The 18,556-nt window shown below is 52.3% G+C and overlaps 1 protein-coding gene across 1 annotated transcript in view; it reads left to right on the top strand.

Annotated features, from left to right (window-relative positions):
• The window catches only part of PTPRN2 (protein tyrosine phosphatase receptor type N2), a 385,188-nt gene that overhangs the window by 37,050 nt on the left and 329,582 nt on the right, over nt 1–18,556 (top strand). Inside the window, exon 2 of the mRNA XM_037049518.1 lies at nt 15,950–16,000. Coding sequence (XP_036905413.1) covers nt 15,950–16,000 — 51 coding nt within the window. The remainder of the gene's footprint in view (nt 1–15,949; nt 16,001–18,556) is intronic.

Genomic DNA, 18,556 nt, shown 5'->3' with positions numbered 1-18,556 from the left:
TTGGGCATTTCTTACCCCAATCTGAGAACTAGCCAGTTCTCCAAGGACTCCTAGTTCCTTTGACTTGGGAATGGTATCAGAAACCAAGATCTGAGCTCCAGGTGTGCTCACTGCTATGGGGTGTCATTGCTTCTAGAGTCCAGCTGTCAGCGCAAGGAGACACGGGTGTGCATGCTAGCACCTGAATATATACATTACAGTGTTTCTGCCTGTAACCACCTGCATGTGAGCTCAGCTCAGCGCACGCTCTCACTCCGATTCTAGTCCAGCTCTATGTGCATCATTCTGGTCGCCTCCCGTTAAGTCTGCAACCTCCTGCTACAGAGGGGCACTCGGCTCTCACCACTGCCTGTCCGTGTGCTTACTTGCTCTTTTTCAGTCGTCATGCACTGCTATGTCAGAGTTGTCGGTCCCAACTTCTAGGAATGACTTGCGACCAGAATGCAGGGTTAACGTGCAGCTTCTGCTGCCTCTGGTGTTGTGGGCCTCCTCATTTTGAGTTACTTGGATTGGCCTCTCCCCCCATGTGTCACACACACAGTCACACAGTCTCCGCTCCGTCCTAAGCTCCCAGCCTCCCTGTTGATTTCTCCAAGAAGGAGAAGCAACATAGGCTTCCTCAGAGAATTGGGCCCAGAGAAATGCCCCTGAACACCAAACCAAACAATTTTACCAGCGTGTTCTTGAAACTTTTGGAACTGGGGGCCCAGAAATAACACTTGTAGGTTATCATCACTTAAGATTTGCAAGTGCTCTTTCCTTTGTGCTTCTGGGGAATGGAATACTCTATTTCTGTTGTCTTTGATTTTTGTCTTTATTTTTAATGGAAGGCCTGTCAAAGGCCTTGAATAAGTGCTTGCTGAGTGGAACTGCAAGGTAAGATGCACCTGACTGCTCACAGCACTCCGCTTGGCGTGGAGCAGAGAGGAGGGTGCACCGCCCTGGTCTCTGGTCTGACCTGGGTCTGGTCTGACCAGACCTGGTCTGGTCTGGTCTCTTGTCTGACCTGCAGACAAGTCTGCTCTGTGTCACCTTGAGTTCTCTGCATGTGTGGCCGCCCTGGGCTGCAGGCCAACCTGACAACCTGAAGACAGGGCCCCCCACCTTCTCAGTGCGTGCTGTTCATGCGGTTGGCTCTACCCCCTGGATACTTGCTGGCAGTTTGCCTTTTGCTGTAGTGTATTGTCAGCAGAACCCATAATATAGATGTAAATGAGGCTGTGGAGACCAGAAAGAAAGAAAGGAAATTTGGAGAGTTCATTTCCACACGTACACACTGTTCTGATCATGCTTTCTGTGGCTGTCCTGAACTCTGGGTCTGCTTTACCTTGACCTTTTAACCCTGGTGAAGAGAAAGGAGATTGGCCTGAACTGCACCACAGATTGACTCCATGATTCCTCTGCACCTCCTGCGGGGTGATGAGTGTGCTTGGGGACCCTTAGGACGTGCATGTTGATGACTGTCCTGCTTTCTCCTCTGGAGGAGTCACCGGGGCCTGCCCCCCAGAAGCGAACAGCTGGGATGAAAGAGCTATGAGCAAGGAAAGCAGACTCCTGGGGACATTTGCTGCGGCCTCTCACCAAAGACATTGTTAACCAGCCCTGGCCGTGGCCACAGACAGGGAATGTGCTCTGCTCTGCCCTGCCACGGTGAACTGCCCGTGAGCCTCTCCCTTGCTTCCTCCTCCCCTCACCTTGTGCATTTAAAAACTTTGTCCCCACCCAGCTCCGGTTCTGGCTTCCAAAATCCACCCCCTCGTCCCACCTCTTCCGGCGCTCACAATTCCTCCCCATCGTTGTGCTATGTTGCTTCCTGAACATCCCTCCAGCCCCTCAACACCCGCCTAACCGAGTACCTGCCCTCTCTTTCTCTGCTGAGCTAATGCAGGGTCGGACCCGTGAGAAGGCACTGGCAGGGGCTGGATCGCAGGCTGCCACAGGGCTGCCAGGGTGAGGCAGTGTCTCACTGGGACCCGTGATGCTTTGTGCACATTTGCAGGTGAAGCTGTTGAGGCTCTTGGGTCGGGAGGCTTTGAAGTCACTGGGGTGCCACCCTCTCCCCAGCTTCTCGCCCCTCAGCTCTGCTCTCTGCTCTTCCTTTCCCTCAACCCACTGCCCAGCCCGGAGATGAAGTCCTCCACACCAGAGGCAGACTGTTCACACTGAAAGTGCTTTCATTTTTTAGCTCAGGGTTTTTTTCTCTTTAACTGTTTGCTTTTCTAACTTCAGGTGACTGTGGAGAGCCCCTTGTAGCCAAGCAGATGACTGGACATTCCTGAGTGTCCACTGCACATCATTAGATATCACACTTCTAGAGACAGGTCAGCTGGTGAACTGGTCAGCAGAGATAATTCTACGTGGTGCATAAACGCCAAGTTTTTAATCCATCTTGGCGGTTCACACAAGTGTAAAATCTCATTCAAGATGCCAGATCATGGCCTTGTCCAAGGCTTCATCCTGCCAGAGGTGCCAGGAGGGCTTCCTGCCTTTTATTTATTTGCATATTGGTGGTTCAGACTTGTGAAGGAGGCGGACGGTGTCCCTGAGTGACAGGAGGGGAAGACTCTCCTGTGTGCTTCAGGTAATGAATGTCTCAGCCTCTGCCATGGCCTTGGACTGTCCCAGTGACCTTCGAACGTGGGAAGGGCAGCATTTAATCCTTGTCCAATCAAGAAGCTGCTTGCAAGGCACAGGTACTTTGTGTTGGTGAGAGACAATTTGGGAACAGGTTCCTAAAGTCTAAAGATCTGAAAGTCAACCCACAATACACTGTACAGATGACGTGTTATAGAACTGTGCACATGAAACCTATACAATTTTATTAACCAGTGTCACTCAATGCCAGTCAATCAAAAAAGAAAAAAGCCTGAAAGTCTTCCCATAGGAATTTATGGTGAGAGGAGGAAAACCAGAGAGAGCCCCTAGAACTTATAATCAAGATTTCTGATTATGGCGTTATTATTACTATTATTATTTCTTATTGATTTGAGAGAAAGGAAAGGAGGGAGAGAGAGAGTGAGGGAAACTGCAGCTTTATTTTAAACACATTTTTAAAGATAATTTATTTATTTTTTATTCTTAGAGAGAGGGGAGGGGTGGGAGAATGAGAGAAACATCAATGTTCGAAAGAAACATTGATCAGTTGCCTCTCACACCCCCCTAACCCAGGACCTGGCCTGAAACCCAGGTCTTTGCCCTGACTGGGAATTGAACCAGTGACCTTTCAGCTTGCAGGATGATACCCAACCCACTGAGCCATATCAGCCAGGGCTACAGTGTAATTTTTAATGGGGAAAGTTGGAAAAAATATAAAGTGACTTCAGGAAGGGATTGGTTAAGTAGATTCTGTGTGTTAGAATTAATATGCAGTGATTACAATTCATGATGATGAGAAATATTGAGGATGGAATTGTTTACAAACTATTATAAATAAAAAGTGCAAGTTTTAAAAATATATGTATAGTGTGATTCCAATTCTTCTAAATAAGCAAAGAAGAATGACTGAAAACCAAACTATTAGTAGGTATGTTATCTCTAGGTGATGAGGTAGCTGGTATTTTTTATTCCTTGTGATTTTCTTCATTTTATTAACTTTTTAAGCTTTTAAATGGGAAAAATCCCCAATAAACAAGTGCAGACAGAAGATATAGTTTGTCAACAGTCACATGACTAATATCTAGAAACTTCTACCCCTGAGCAAGCACCCTTTCCAATACACCAGGGAGAATTTTTAGTGTTTAGTGCTATTATTTTTAAAATTTCTCATTGCCATGGCACCCGGCTTGCTCATCTTCAGAGATGTGTGAGAAAGGGATGCTTCCATTGTGGGGAAGGTGGGCTTGGTGGGGGAGAGGGGTGCCTCCAGCCCCGCCCACCTCCCCGTTCTGCTTCCTCAGCACTGCCCAGCCTGGCGCTCCCGAGCCAGCCCTGGAGGGGGGTGCCTGTGGCATAGACTCAGACAGAAGGATCCGTTTATTGAGTCTGCCCAGGATGCGCTGCTGGGAAGGGCAGCGAGAAGGTGGAATTGCACAGGAGGACCAGGAAGATTTAGGCTGGACAGGGAGCAAATGTAAATGTGACTTTCCTTGGGGACAACCGAGTCTTATTCTCGGGCTTGAGAGGTGGGTATAGGAACAGTGCAGGGTGGTCCAGGCTGGAGGGCTCAGCTGTGAGAAGAAAACGACCGCGTTCTAACATGAGGTCCGACTCCGTGGCATGATGGACCCAGGATCGACCCATGTGCTCTGGGTGGTGGAGTCCAGGTGTCAAGGTGTGCTGGGGACATGAGGTCATTGACCTGGTTCCTGACCATTTTTTCCAGCCAAATTCCTAACCTCCTTCTGTTCCTATGAGCAACCTGTTCTCCTTCTAATAAACGAAGGTCTGCTAAGTTTTTTTGAAAAGAACTGAGGCTTTTCATGCTGATGGTCTTTGTCACAACTAGTGAACTCTGCTTGTAGGACAGAGGCGGCCATAGATGAGATGTAGGTAGATGGGCGAGCTGTGTTCCAATAACACTATTTACAAAATGTGTGGCTGGGGTTCGCCTGCCCCTGAGAAAGCTGACCCTTCTGCTGGAAGCTGCTAGTGTTTGGCTTCTCTCTGACCCTAGGCAGCTTGATGGCCCCCAGCTCTTGCCACAGGAGATGGGAATCAGAATAGGGTGATGAGGGACCTGCTCGCAGTGGCTGGCTCACTCCTGCAGCTCCCTGGTTTATTCTGGCATGGGCACCACATCTGAACACAGATCCAGACAATACGGCATGCCGAGAGCAGGGAGGTTAGGTGCCGTGGTTTCAAACCGTGTCTCGTGAAAGGCTGGATGTGTTTCAGTTGAAGAAGAGCAGATTTCCACAGCTGAGGGGCTGTCCTGTGGTGGGGCACGCAGGGGCAGGCCTGGGCTGGGTGGTTTGTAGTCTCATTTCAACAGGGAGAAGCTTTGCTTTGTGCCACGTGTTGCAAGGCTAAACTCCCAGGAGCTAAACCAACTCTCAGTAACGCAAAACCTCAACATATTCAGAGCTGTCTCAGAACAAGCCACCTCCTCGGTCATGAGTGAAGTTTCTCTCTGGGCTGGGATCTGACCCACAGCTGGGTGGATTCCCCAGCAGTGATGCCTCTGCAGGGTACCCTCTCCTTGGGTGTCACTTCGGTTGTCTTTCCAACGCTTACAGCCGTGCCTCTTACCGATAACACAAGGGGAGGCCTGTGTGCCGGTGCTGGGTCCTGTGTCACATTGTTGGAGGCAAGAAACCTAGCAGTGTTCGGCAAGTCTGTTCTTCTGCAGGATTCCTGCCTCCAGGGCTCAGGATAGGAAGATTTGAAGGAACAAAGCCTCACCCTTGGATGGTACGGGTCTGGGAAGAGGATTCCCAGCAAAAACAGGCTGTTCTCACACTTTCTTGGCCCATTAATCACATCCCAGAGAGAAGAGTCCACGTGAGGGGCCGTCTGAACTCCGAAGTTCTCTGCTGGAACTCAGAGGAGCAAAGGGTTCTCAGACAGTGAGATAGCGCAGAGCTGCATGTTGTTGGCTTGGTTGTAACCAAGGGCAGGAAAGGATCTGAAAGCCGCTTCAATAAACCATAAGAGATGATAAAGGGAAGAGTTCCTTTCAGGAGGAAGTAGAGATGATTTCCCTGTGTGGTCTGGCTAAGTAGGTTGTTGTTTATTTACAGGGGCACACACACAGATGTCACATTTTTTAAAATGTGGAAATAGCAAAAAAATCAGATTAAACAAATGGTAAAATTCACTACAGGAAGGACTCCCACAATCCTCAGCACCTAATATACGTTTGACCTTCTAAGACAGGGACATCCAGGTGTGCAATGATCCGCATGCACTTGGTCCAGAGCATCTCACCACACTGGCTCCTGCTGAACACATGTGGCAAAACTGTCTGGCCGGCATCTTGGGAATGGGGTTCTGGGAGCACTGGCATCATGGGATGTCATTAGAAATGCAGAGTCTCAGGCCTCTTCTCACATCTGCTGAGTCAGAAATTCTGGAGTGGGCCTGGCAATCTGTGTTTTAGCAGCCCTTTGGGTGCTTAACACTGAGAACCACTAGGCAGTGGGACGTTTTCAGGTCATACTCATCTTTTGTGTAATTCTAAGGTCTGGTTTGCTGTGTCCCGGTGAGGTTCCACGAGATAAAGGGCAGCATTTCAGTCATTTGGCAAACGTTGTCTGTAGGACCCTTCTCTTGGAGAGAGCCTGTCCCTTTGTGGTGCCGAAGGTTCTGAGACGTCCTGCAGAGGGGAGTCGTGTTAAAAATCCGCTCACAGTTTTGCAACTGTATTTGACCTCCAGCCTTTTCTGAATAATAGGGAACTTTATTGCCAGTTGGACGCTGCTGGTTCTGGAGGTGACCTTTACTATGATACAGTTTTGAATAGTTTCTTCTCTTTGGTCACTTAATTGTATCCACAGTGGATCTTCCTTAGGACGCACAATGAGGTTGAAATGTAACAAGTAAAAGAGGAGGATTAAAACAATTGTTTCAGAGTCACCACAGACTCTTCCTCAAATCTCCCTGTCTCGTTCCCTGATAAAATTCTTACTGGGACGTGTCCGTCCGTCTGGCTGTTTCTAGCACTTGGAATATTGCTGCTGAAGGGAAATGCAGTAACAATTGTATCTCATTAGTCTCCATTGTTGCGGTGGAGACAACCTTCCACATGTGTTATTAATATTCGTGGACAAATGCTTGCAGATAGCAGAGAGAACATTCTTCCTTATCTCAGCACTTGAAAACAAAAGCAGAAAAGTATCAAAATAAGCCGTTTGATTTTGAGGGGGAGCACAGAGTGTAAGAATTCTAAACATCAAGCCGTAGGAGCAGTTTTGCTTTTTAAATTTGATTAAATTACAATGTGTATTTAAATATATATCTAGTCTTAAAATGGAAACTGATATACTTGTAAAAATTAGCTGACATGCGATTTTCCCCACATGGTTAATTTGAAGTGATTTGAGCCAGGCATGTCCTTTGTTATTTGGAATGAGAAAGTTTGGATCCAAGAACATGAATTGTAAAGAGTTTGTAAAATTTACTTTATGATAAGTTTTGAAAACACGCTGATGCAGGTTTTTAACTTAAAATTATTTCAATGAACTCTGTGCCCTTGCTTCTCACTGGAAATGGAGAACCTTGTCTTTACCCCAGAAATGGACCTGCCCGTTCTGTCAGGACGTCCGTCAGTTCACAGCCCAAGTTTGAGAAACGCTGCGTTGTGTTGCGTGCAGATGACAAAACAGTAAGTCTCCTAGGGAGGGTCCTGAGATGACGTTACAACTGTCCAAGGGGTCTGTGTGTTAAGAGTGGTAGAGACACTGTGACCAGTCCCCCTCGGTCACGAGGCCACAGCTCAGCCGGCCGGCACGGCCACTCCTGGAGTCCATGTGCCTCACGACTCCGAGCGGGTGCACTCGTTCCCGGGGGGCTGTGCTCACAGTGCACACCTCCTTCCGTCTCTCAGCAGTCCCGCCTTTACCAGTTTCCTTCGCTTTGTTTTTGCTTTTGACACTGTTCTTCCCTGGGCTGTGCTGTGATTTAAGCTAGCAAATGTTAGTAGTGGGGGTTCTCAGAGGTTCCGCTTCTTTCTCCTGCAGAGTGTCTGTTTTTACCCTCAGAATCTGACATTTAAGGTTTCTCATAGATATTTTTTCCAGAGGTTTTCTTTAACTTTGTAACTATGGAAACAAGCTTAGAAATGCTTTCATAATCTAAAAGAATAATTCAGAAAATATCCTTCTTTTGAAGATATTGTTCTATTTCAGGAAATTTTTGAGCACAAAAAACAAAGAGCCAGCTAAAATGCCACCCACAATGCACCTAGTTCAAGTCAATTGAACTGGTAAAGCAGGAATGTCCCCATAACTAGCTCATGTGCCTTTCACGAAAAGTGCAACATAATGATAGGTATCCAGAATCTAGAACAATGTCTTATTCTTGGGAGAGTTTAAACAAATATAAGCAATTATAGCTTAAAATCAAGGAAACTGCTCAATGTGAGAGTTTAGTTTTTCTTATTTTAGAAACACCTTGCAAGACTCGACGGTTAGAGAGCCCAGCTCTTGGACGCTCTCCTGGGGTGGTGTAGGGTTCTCTGCCTGTGAGACGCTGGCTCGGTGGGTGGGTGGGTCACTGGCTGTGGTGTTTTCATTCCCCACTGAACAAGGATGTCACTGCCCATGTCCCACCAACGGACAGAGCCAACAGAGCAAGGAATTGGGGAGAGAGGTGTTGGGAGGGCCTGGCGTTATCTCCTGGTGACTTGTGCGGCACTGGCTTGCCCTTGTTCGTGGGTCTTCAGCCATATCTAGGAATGAAGCGAGTCGCAGAGGGCACTGAGCCTGGGGCCACACCGCTGCACAAAACACAGCGACAGCCTTCGCCTGAGGTTGTGCCATGGGTGGGACCTGTGAAGCCCGTGGTGGGACAGACAGATGTCTTGCTGCAAGATCAGCTCTCAGTCGTTCCAGGAAGTTGACTGCACTGCAGCGGTGTCCTGGGTAAAAGCGGAGTCCCTACCCTGTTACCTGGCTTCACTGCCTGCACTCTCCTGTCTCCGTTCATGGCTCGTGCATTTGCTTCCCTTCTTTGCCTCGGCCTCTGCTCAGTCCACACTACACCCAGGATCTAAGGCAGGGACGGCCCCCCAGGCGTCAGCACCCAGCTCATAGTAGCTGCAGGAGAAAAGCATCAGACCTGGAGGGAGCAGGCTGCGTCCCAGTGACCCTCCAGCTGTGTGGTCTGCCGACTGTCTGTCTCTGGCCTGAGAAAGGAGCTGAAGGCCCACTCAGACTGTGGTCTCTGAGCCTGGACAGCTTGGGGTCAGGCCTGCCGCCAGGGTTTCGTGGCACCCAGGAGGGTCTCCTGCTGTGGGAGCTGCAGCCTCAGGTGCTCTGGGAGGGCCCACCCATCCCTGTGATCTCCCAAGCTGCCTGTGACTTGTCAGACTGGGGTCCCTCTGGGACAGGTTGCTGGTGTGCATGGTGTGGTTGTCCCTGGGGCCAGTCTCTGCACGCATGATGATGCTTTCTCTGTCCAAGCCACCATGAAGAGCAGACTTTGTAACCCACACAGAATAAGGCGGAAAGGTAGTAATAGCCTGTTTTCCCTCCGGATGCCTCAGGTTCCAGCGTTTGAGGGTGAGGATTGCTGGGCTGGGGTTTTCATGGCTGGGTGCTGTCCCTGAGTCATGCCTGGGTTTGTCTGGGGCACGGCTGCGGAGGTGAGCGGGGGTGGAGGGGCTGCATGGGGTGGCAGTGTGTCCCTAACAGAGGTCATATGTAATGCCCAGGGAAGAGGAGAGGTAGGAGAGTAGGACAAGGGTTGACATCCCCGTGCTGCAGGCTGCGGGCCTCAGGGATCTCAGCCACTCAGTTAGAATTCCTTCCCACACCTGGAGAAGGGCTCACTCACATCTGGGCCCTGCCCAGCTCCTTCTGTGGGCGGAGAAGCATGATGGACACACCGCAGAGGGTGTACTCCTGCTGGCCCCTCTCAGCTCTTTCTGCATGCACCCCTTGTGGGGACAGTGGCAGCTCACAGGGCAGACAGGACCTGTGCGGTCGACCTGCTCTGAGGGGTGGAGCAAGCAGCCTTCTTCTCTCCACTCTCCCTGCCACCCTCCCTTTCCCTTTGTCTTTGAAGTTGCCGATCACAGCCTTAGTCTGATACCTTGGGTGAGGGAATGTTCTGACCCCACAGCACACACAGGTCGCCCCAGAGAAGGGGCTGTGAGCATCAGTTGGGGGGTTGCTCCAGCTCCTGCGAAACCACAGTCGGAAGAGGCAGCCCCACCTCTGGGGTGGGGCTCTTTCCCCTTTTACTTGCTTTTCAGAGTCTCGTTCCAAGACAAGGGGCACCTGAATGTGTGAATGGTCTGCCTGGGCACCCTGCCCCGCCTCAGTGCAGCATTGCTTCTGGGCCGATAGAGACATTCAGGACCCGGGGGGCGGGGGTCTTGTAGTGGTGTGGGTCTGTGCTCGCATCGTGGCCGCGTGAAGAGCATAGGTAACGTGGTGCTCGCTTTGCCAAGGCCGAGCACCCACCACTAGGCAGAGCCAGCCCCTCTGCCTCCTCGCTCAGAATATTGCAAATGAAGGTGACTCTGAAAAAGAACATCTCTTCACATCTCACACCTCCCCTTTCTTTGCTAATGCAGTTCCTGGAAAAGAACAGAACGTAATTCCCAGAACCTCAGGTCATGTGACCTTTAGAGTTTCCACCAGGGAGAGAGCGAGGTGCAGGCCTTCGGTGACAATCACCGTGTTCGTAGACTCTGGCACTGAAACCCAATTGACAAGGAGCTGTCAGTGCTGGCCAGTCTCCGTCACAAAGGCCTGTGTGACGTGTGGTGACCAGGGCTCGTGGACTCCAGCGCGGTTGCTTTTCTCTAAGCTTCAGAGGAAGCAGAACAGACGCACAATGTCACCAGCAGGAAGTGGCCGTGGGTGTGGGGGTCAGTGGGCTGGGGGGCCATGAGCAGGTAGTTAGTTAGCTGGGCACCAAGGGGAAGTTAGGGTTTATATAATTTAACTTTGTCTAATATACATATATATTAGACAAAGTTAAATTATATGTATGTGTGTGTATATATATATATATATATATATATACTTTTTAAAGATTTTATTTGTTTATCTTTAGAGGGGAAGGGAAGGAGAGAAGTATCAATGTATGGTTGCCTCTTGTGAGTCCCCTGCTAGGAACTGGCCTGCAACCCAGGCATGTGCCCTGACTGGGAATCAAACCGTGATCGTGTGGTTCGCAGACCTGCGCTCAATCCACTGAGCTACACCAGCCAGGGCTAATATATATTTAAAAAACTTTTATTTATGTATTTTCCAGAGAGAGGGGAAGGGAGGGAGAAAGAAAGGGAGAAAGGGAGAAAAAACATCAATGTGTGGTTGCCTCTCTTGTGCCCCCCACTAGGGACCTGGCCTGCAGCCCAGGCATGTGCCCTGACTGGGAATCGAACCACTGGCCCTTTGGTTTGCAGGCTGGCACTCAACCCACTGAGCAACACCATCAAGACTAATATTTTTAAGCTATGGAGTCTGTTACATCCCCTGCACAGGAGCTGGGTAGAGTTATTGTGTAAACACCTTATTAGAAGCAGTTGTGAGGAGCTGAGTGTATGTCCAGAGACCCACTCGGCATTCACATAACTCAGGCGTGCAGGGTGCCTGCCGGGGTACGTGTAGCATGTGAGAGGGAGGTTCCCCACATGCTCGGCCCAGTGAATAGAATGAGTGTGGTGGGTGGCCTGCAGGTTTTGAAGAAGACATTTACCTGCTTCCTAATGATAGCAGGTGCTGGCCTTGGCCCTGGGACCAGCTGTCCAGGTGACAGCATCTCTGACGTGGTTCCAGACCCAGGTGTTGTTCTGGTTCACCCTGTCAGACGCCAGCTCACATCAGCTGGACTTCACAGGCCTCTGTGAAGCTGGCTTTTGCCTAGTTCAGAATTGCTTCTATGTCCCTGCGGCCAACAGCAGTGGGAGACAGGCTGGGCTGTCAGACTTCACCTGTAGTTGGAGTGACAACCCCCTAGGATCTGTCCCTGGTCTCTGCAGGGGCCACACCTCTGACCTACAGGAGGAAGGCAACCTTCACCACACCCCTGGACATCCACCCACTCCAGGAAGGGCACCAGGTCACCAGGCTCAAGCCCAGGACAGGGGGCATCTCCTCCCTGTGCCCCTGAGCAGTGCTTGCCCAGGAGGGGAATCATCAGGTAATGAGGGTGGATCCGAGGGTTAGCAAGTGTCTTGTAGGCAACACCTGTGGTTAATGCCCCTTCTCCAAGGACAGGAAGGGAGTGAACCAGGAGAACATTCTTGCTGAGGTCCAGGCCTCTCCCCTTGGAGAATGGGGACTTGGAAGGCCTCTCATTCAGGTCCCCACACTTGCAAATCAAGGAGTGGTTTCCCCGTGTTAAATCACTCAATTTCCGGGGTGCCATTCACGCTCCAGGGAAGGCCTAGCAGGAGGAACAAGACTGTGAAGGGGCACCTGTGGGGGAGTTGGTGGAGCCGACTGAGGGTGTTGTTCCTACTCTGGGAACACCAGAGCTGTCCTTGCTGGCCTGGCACCCAACGGGGAGGAGATGGGGGCTCTAGGACCCACCACAGCAGCCCCCACGGCACCTGTGGCCATCTGTGGAAGGCCTTCTCCCCTTTCCTGAGTAGACAGTTTGCTGATCAATGGGTTCCAGTCAGAGGTGGTTTGGGCATGTGCCTTCATCTGAGTGCCCACATGTGTACCGTCTGCAGCTTCCAGAGCATGTGGTCCAGCCGTCTGAGAGCCAGGAAACAGCCCCCACCTTGGGAGAGGGGCCCGAGTTAGCGGGGAACAAATGAGCTGGGTGCCAGATCAGGACCCACGACCAGAAACTGAAACGAACAACAAAAAGGTGTCTGCCCACCCTGGGCTCCCATGGAGATGCTGGCGGGCCCTGCTCCTGGGCTGGCTGTCCATCAGTTCTCTGGTCCTCGGCCTCTGCCCCAAGATGGGCCCCAGGTTGACTGCCCCGGGGTGGTGCTCTGGTAACAAGCTCACAGGATGGTCCTCAGGGCAGAGGCTTTGCCCCCACCTTCCTTTTGTCTGCACCAGTGAAGGCGCCGGAGTCCAGGCATCACCTGGACTGGGCATCGACAGCTGCCCACTCTGCATGGCCTCCTGTCCCTTTTCTCACAGATGGGGCTCTGCTCCTGGGGCTCCCATGGCTGAAGCAGGGCAGGCCGGTGGGGCCCAGGGCTGTCGCCTTAGAGACAGGAGTGTGCAGGTGCAGGGGGCTCTCTGAGGACATCAGTGACCCTCCTTTCTGGTGGCAGAGACCTTTCTGGTGCACGCCCCAGTGATCAGTGGCTGGGTAATGGCCCGCTCCTGCCTTTCTCCCCCCAGATCTGCACCTGCCCACGGAAGAGTGAGGGTTGTGGGTGGGGGAGAGGAGGAGGCATGGAGACCACAGGCCGAGGGTCTGGATGCTCAGCCTGAGCACGGGAAATGCTCCTGTGTGTCCCCTGCATCTGTGCCCCGGGAACCAGGTGTGAAGGGCCTGGACAGCAGCAGGGAGCATGCTGTGGGGAGAGACAGGCCAAGCTTTGAGGGGACTGTGGGCAGATCACCAAGCTTTCTGAGCTCGTTTCCTCTGTGGGGTGGGAGTGCCTGCTTGGCAGGGCTGCCAGGACTCCAGGTGACACACAAAAGCTGCACAGTCACCTGTTTGGCAAAGGGCAGCTTCCCTGTGACCACAGGAGTGAGACCGGGCAGCGTATCAGGAATTTCACGACGTCTTATTACTATTTACTCTTCTGGGAGCTCAAAGAGGAAAAGCAGTAAAGTCACAGAGAGTCCAAGTGTGAGAGGACTTAGTTTTTGTGGAAAATCGCCACTGGAGAAAGGTAACATGTTACTAGCATGTACCATATGATCCGCGTGCTGCTGGTTCTGTTCTAGCTTTACCTGTCCACAACACTAGACTCTTCTTGGCCTAGTAGTGTTACTGGCTCTCATTTCTGAGAAAATCGGGTGAGGATACTCTTGGTTACTGAGGACCTTCCGGTTGCTTTGTAGAAGATCCAGAAGCACCGCCCTGTTCACGTGGCCTGTCTGAGGCAGAAACGGTTGGGCTTTTTGGTGAGAGGATCCGCTGCACATGGATTTCTTTCCTGCATTATTGTCCCGTCCAAACCTCTCTGTTCTGTCAGTGCGCATTTGCATCCGTCTTAGGCCTTTGCAGACACCCTGAGGTGAGGGGAGGGAGTTCCCCCAGTCCCTTGGTCAGGTGAGCAGAGTGGACCAGCGGACCAGGAGGGTGACGGTTGCAGCTGAGGAGGACATGGGTGGTGGGGGAGGATGGGCTAGTTCCCTCGGTTGTCAGGCCACCTTCACTTCTGCAGCAGCAGTGCCCTGGAGGGGACACCCTGGGAGTGGGAGGGGCCTGGGGCCGGTACTCAGTAGGTGTGGGCCTGCAGTTTCCAGCCAGCCAGGGCAGCAGGAACCCACTCACGCCGACCGTCTCCACCACAGAATAAAAACCCTTCCTAAACGACCCTTGGGAGTGGTGGGTGTGAGAAGCCTGGCTGCTCACGGGAGAGTTGGATCTGTCCTCACTTCTCATAGGGAAAGAAAGAGAGGCCAGCATGGTGACGAGATGCTTCTCGGTGCTGGGAGGAAATGAGGGAGAAGCAGAATTGGAACTAAAAGGGTTCAGTGTGTGTCTGTGAACCTGCGAGTGTCTGTGTGTGTCCTCGACTGTGCTCGTGCGTTCTGAAGCTGGTCTGCGAGGAGGGAGCGAGGGTGGGGCCCGCTTGGGGAAGAAAGTGTGTCCGAGTCTGAGCACAGGGCAGAGCCGAGTGTCTGAGTGTCTTCTTTCTCTCCATGATTTATGGTCATCATTACTGTTAGTAGGTGGCTAATACTTCAAATGAAATATGCCCTTTCCTAATTTCAGAGCAAAGAACAACACAGATTAGCAGCAATTAGCATGTTGCCTGGCTCGGGGAAATGTGCACACCTGCAGCTCTGGTGATAAATGGATGGGAACGCCGCTGGTGTGGGTCTTCCTGAGCAGCCTTTCCCCAGTTCCCTGGAACGGACTGGGTGGGGTGCTGATAACAGGCTGCCGTTCCACCCCTGAGATTCGAGAGTTAATTGTGATGCAAATCTTGTTCCCACTGCATCGGATTGCCGCCCTGATCAAAACAGGATGTAAGGGGAATAAAGGCTTTTCCTGCTGCTCTTTCCCTCAGCCTGTCCACTGCCATTTCTTCGGGACTAACAGAGTTCTAAACAGGAGGGAGTCCCTGCCCCTGGGTCCTGTGGCACTGACCAGGGTTAGCTCTGGTCTTCTGAGATGCAGTCCCCTGGGTGGCTCACACTGAGTCATCGAGGTCGGCTGACTTGGCCCTGACTCTCCTGCTCCCAGTGCTGAGACTGGGCAAGCCAGTGACTTGCTCAGGGTGACTGCTTTTGGAGGAACCAGACTGGAGTGCCGTGCACTCTGCTGTGCGGCTTTCCTGGCTGGCTGTCTGCCCTTTCCTCCATCACCTGCAGGGCTAGGAGTGCTGGTCCTCCAGTGAGAAGTGACGGTGCGGAGGGAGGATGGGGCCGAGCTGGGCGCACAGGTGAAGGAGGTGAGGACAGGTTGAAGTTTGTCAGCTGGAGAGATAGGAATGAAGACTTGCACCTTGTCAGGAGGATGTTCTTGGTGTTGGCGGCTCAGGGCCCTCACAGGGGTGGGTGCGAACATGGTGTCTGGGCCCTCCTCTGAGTATGGATGGCCCCCCGCTGCGGTTCACTCTCACCTGCCTGCCTGGCCCTCCAAGGGTGGGTTCGCTCCATCCTTTCTCTGCACTGGAGACGTGCTCGGACTCAGCAGAATGGCCACCTTCTCCGACTGACCCCAGCACCCCCACTGCTGTCAGCGTGTTTGCTGCCACTTTCACTTTGCATTCTGTCCGTCTGTCCTTTTGGCACGCAGAGACCTGCCTCTGCCTCCCCATTCTGTTCTTGGAACAAAGGCAGGCTGCTGTCCACACCGGGCGTGTGTGTGTAGTGGGCGGTGGGCACAGAAGGCCTGTGGTGATGCCGGCCGAGCCCCACGCGTCTGGCACCTGGCAGCTGCGCCAAGGAGGGGTCTGGGGAGATGACCCCCTCACACCCCAGCTGCTCATGCGGAAGGTCCCCGAAGGCGGACGTTGGAAGGGACAGGCTATGTATGAGTGCCCTCTCCGTGGAGAAGCTGTCCTCTCACGGACAAGTCAGGGATGTATACAACTTCCAAATGGTCCAGCAACCTCTCAGAAGAGCCAAGCGCAGAGGCCTGTCTCTTTTTGGTACTCAGGAGCTGGCTGACGTCATGGCCTCTGACCGATGGGGTATCATCTCTGCAGCTCTGACTTGGTTCTGTTTTCTGTTTTTCCTCCCAGGCTGCTTATTGGAAGATGGCCTCTGCAGATCGTCTGAGACCTGTGTCAATGGTGAGTGTGCAGTCCTGGCAGACACTCGGCTGGGCGGCTGGGTTTGCCTTATCCCTCCCAACCAGGTGACACCCAGGACAGGGCCACCATGTGGAGCAGAGGCTTGGGGTCAGGTTCCTTTCATGGGATGCTTCTGCAGAGCCATGGAGCTGAACCCTCTCTGCACGTCATCAGAAGGGGGGGAAGTAGCACATTAGTGGAAATGGAGCATGTTCTTTCTGTGCACAGGTGTGTGTCTGCATCTGTGTCGGGGTGGGCACCCAGTCTTTTAGGGCGGCCCGTGAGAGCTCCTTGACAACGGGGGTTGGACCCGGAGCCCTGGCAATGGCTGGATGGGATCCACCCACCATCCGCATCCCTGGGCGCTGAGCCTCCCTTCCTCCGACCTCCCCACCCCTTTGGGCTCTCTGCCAGTAGGCAAGCCTGCCGTCCTGCTGGTCACTTTCCCTCATCATAAGCAAGAAGAAAACATTGGTGCTCTGCTTTTTCAGTAGGGTACGAAGTCCCCAAGGTATGACTTACAATACCAGAGCAGGGCGTCCTCCCAGCAGCTGGGCTCTGGACGGGGCGGGTCCTGCCCTGTGAGTCTCAGAAAGGACGGGTGTGTTTGAAAGGGCTACCTCTCCGAAGAGGAAGAAAGGCCAGTGTCTTAGGCAACATGGGACAACATGCATTGGGTAGTGGCCCTTCTGATGCAAAGGGGGGGGTCTTGGTCCAGGACACCCACCCAGAAAATCTGGCCAGGGCCGCTTTTCCTAAAGTCTGACTGTGTCTGCACTTAGGACCCTGGCAGCGCTGGGAAGTGGGTGTGGGCTGTCTTCTCACCCACTGCCCATCCCTGTCCTTTCGGGGGAGAGTGGGCTTTGTCATCGCCTGGATTTTGCTCATGGCGTTTTCGACTTGGCACCGTGCTCCCCACTCCATCCCGGTTCTTGGTGCGGATGTGGCTGCCTGCAGAAACAGCTGCCTTTCGGGGGACAGTTGGTCCCTGGGACCCTTTCCTCAAGTCCTGGGAGGCCCTCCCTGAGTGAGGCACCTTTTGAAGGCACGCACGGCTAAGACTGGGCACCTAGAGAAGCTCACTGAGAACAGTCCTGGGTCTGAGGCTGCTGATTTCCGAGCTGTACCCTGGGGAGAAATTGCTGATGGTTCTGGGTGGTTCCTTTTTCTTCTTTTTGGGAGAATTTCTGGGCAGAGTGTGATGAGTGGTGATCACAGAACGTGGCCTTCGGCTGCCTGGGTCCTGCTCGCCTCAGACAGCGTTCTCGCACTTGACAGGCTGTGTGTTCCCTCACCACTCGGGCTCCTGCAGTTGACCCTTCTGGAGCTTTTATTTGGAGACTGCTTTAAATAAATACTTTTATTTTAAAAATACTTTATCTGCCCGCAGTGAAGTTTGATGATGATTATGAAGGAAAGGGGCTGCGTGTCCATTTAATTTGACTGCAGACCCACGTGGCTCGGCAGAGCAAAGCCACCGCTCTGTCCCCTCCCCTCTGTCCTGGGCAGAAAGCAGGCCCAGGTTTTGTGACCCTCTCAGGGCCATTCCTCCCCTCACCTCCTCGCGCCTCCCTGACATGGAATTACATTGGTGTTACATAAGGTAATAGCTTTGAATTCTTTGGCAAAGGAAAGCAATTTAAATGTAAATATAAGTACACAGGCCTTGATTTATGGAGACAGGCCATGTTTATTTATTTCAGTGCAGCTAAGGGCTGGCTGGGGCAGAGGAAGCTGGCCTTGTCCAATCCCACAAAGTCGTGTGCTGTGCGCAGTGACAGCCGTGATAGAAGCAGTGCTGCCTGGATTTGCGGTTGCCACGGGTGACAGCGTGACTCAGCCTGGCAGCGGGTGAAGCAGGAGGAGTGGCCAGGACACTGCATGGGGTCCAGAATGTTCTGTGGTCAGACACAGGATTCCCCTCTCTCTCTGTCTCCCTGCGCTATCCTTCCTTTCCTTGGGATAGAGGTAGAAATACATAATTCTATTAACCTTATATATGTTTTCAAAAGCCCAACAGACCTCATTCGTGACAGTTAAAATGAAAATGGCTGCATGGGATAAGGACCAGTTATTCTTCAGTGTCTGCAGGGGGTTGGTTCCGGGACCTGATGGGCACCGGGATGCCCAAGTCCCTGTTGTAAATGGGGTGGACCGTGCAGTGGGCTCTCTGCATCCCTAGGTTCCCAGTATCCCAACCACAAGTGGAAAATACTACTTCCCATTCTCGCTGGCTGAATCCTCAGATGGGAAACCCAGGGGTACCGCGGGCTGACTGAATATTGACAAAAATCTGAGACTGTGTGGACCCACACAGTTTAAACCGTGTTGTTCAAGGGCCAACTGGACTTTATAAAGAAAGTCAAAAGATAAACCTACCACGTCCCACGCATCAGGATGGCGACTGTAACGGATGAAAACAGAAAATGAGTGTGGAGAGGACGTGGAGAAATCGGGACCCTCGTGCACTGTGGGTGGAAACGCGAAATGGTGCATCTTTTGAAGAAAGCAGTTTGACAGTCCCTCAAAAAGTTGAACATGGAGTTGACCTTGGGA

The sequence above is a fragment of the Sturnira hondurensis genome, unplaced genomic scaffold (assembly GCF_014824575.4).
Source record: "Sturnira hondurensis isolate 20B ecotype Veracruz unplaced genomic scaffold, ASM1482457v3 Scaffold0006496, whole genome shotgun sequence".
In the NCBI taxonomy this organism is placed as follows: Eukaryota; Metazoa; Chordata; class Mammalia; order Chiroptera; family Phyllostomidae; genus Sturnira; species Sturnira hondurensis.
This window is presented reverse-complemented; position numbering and strand designations above follow the sequence as displayed.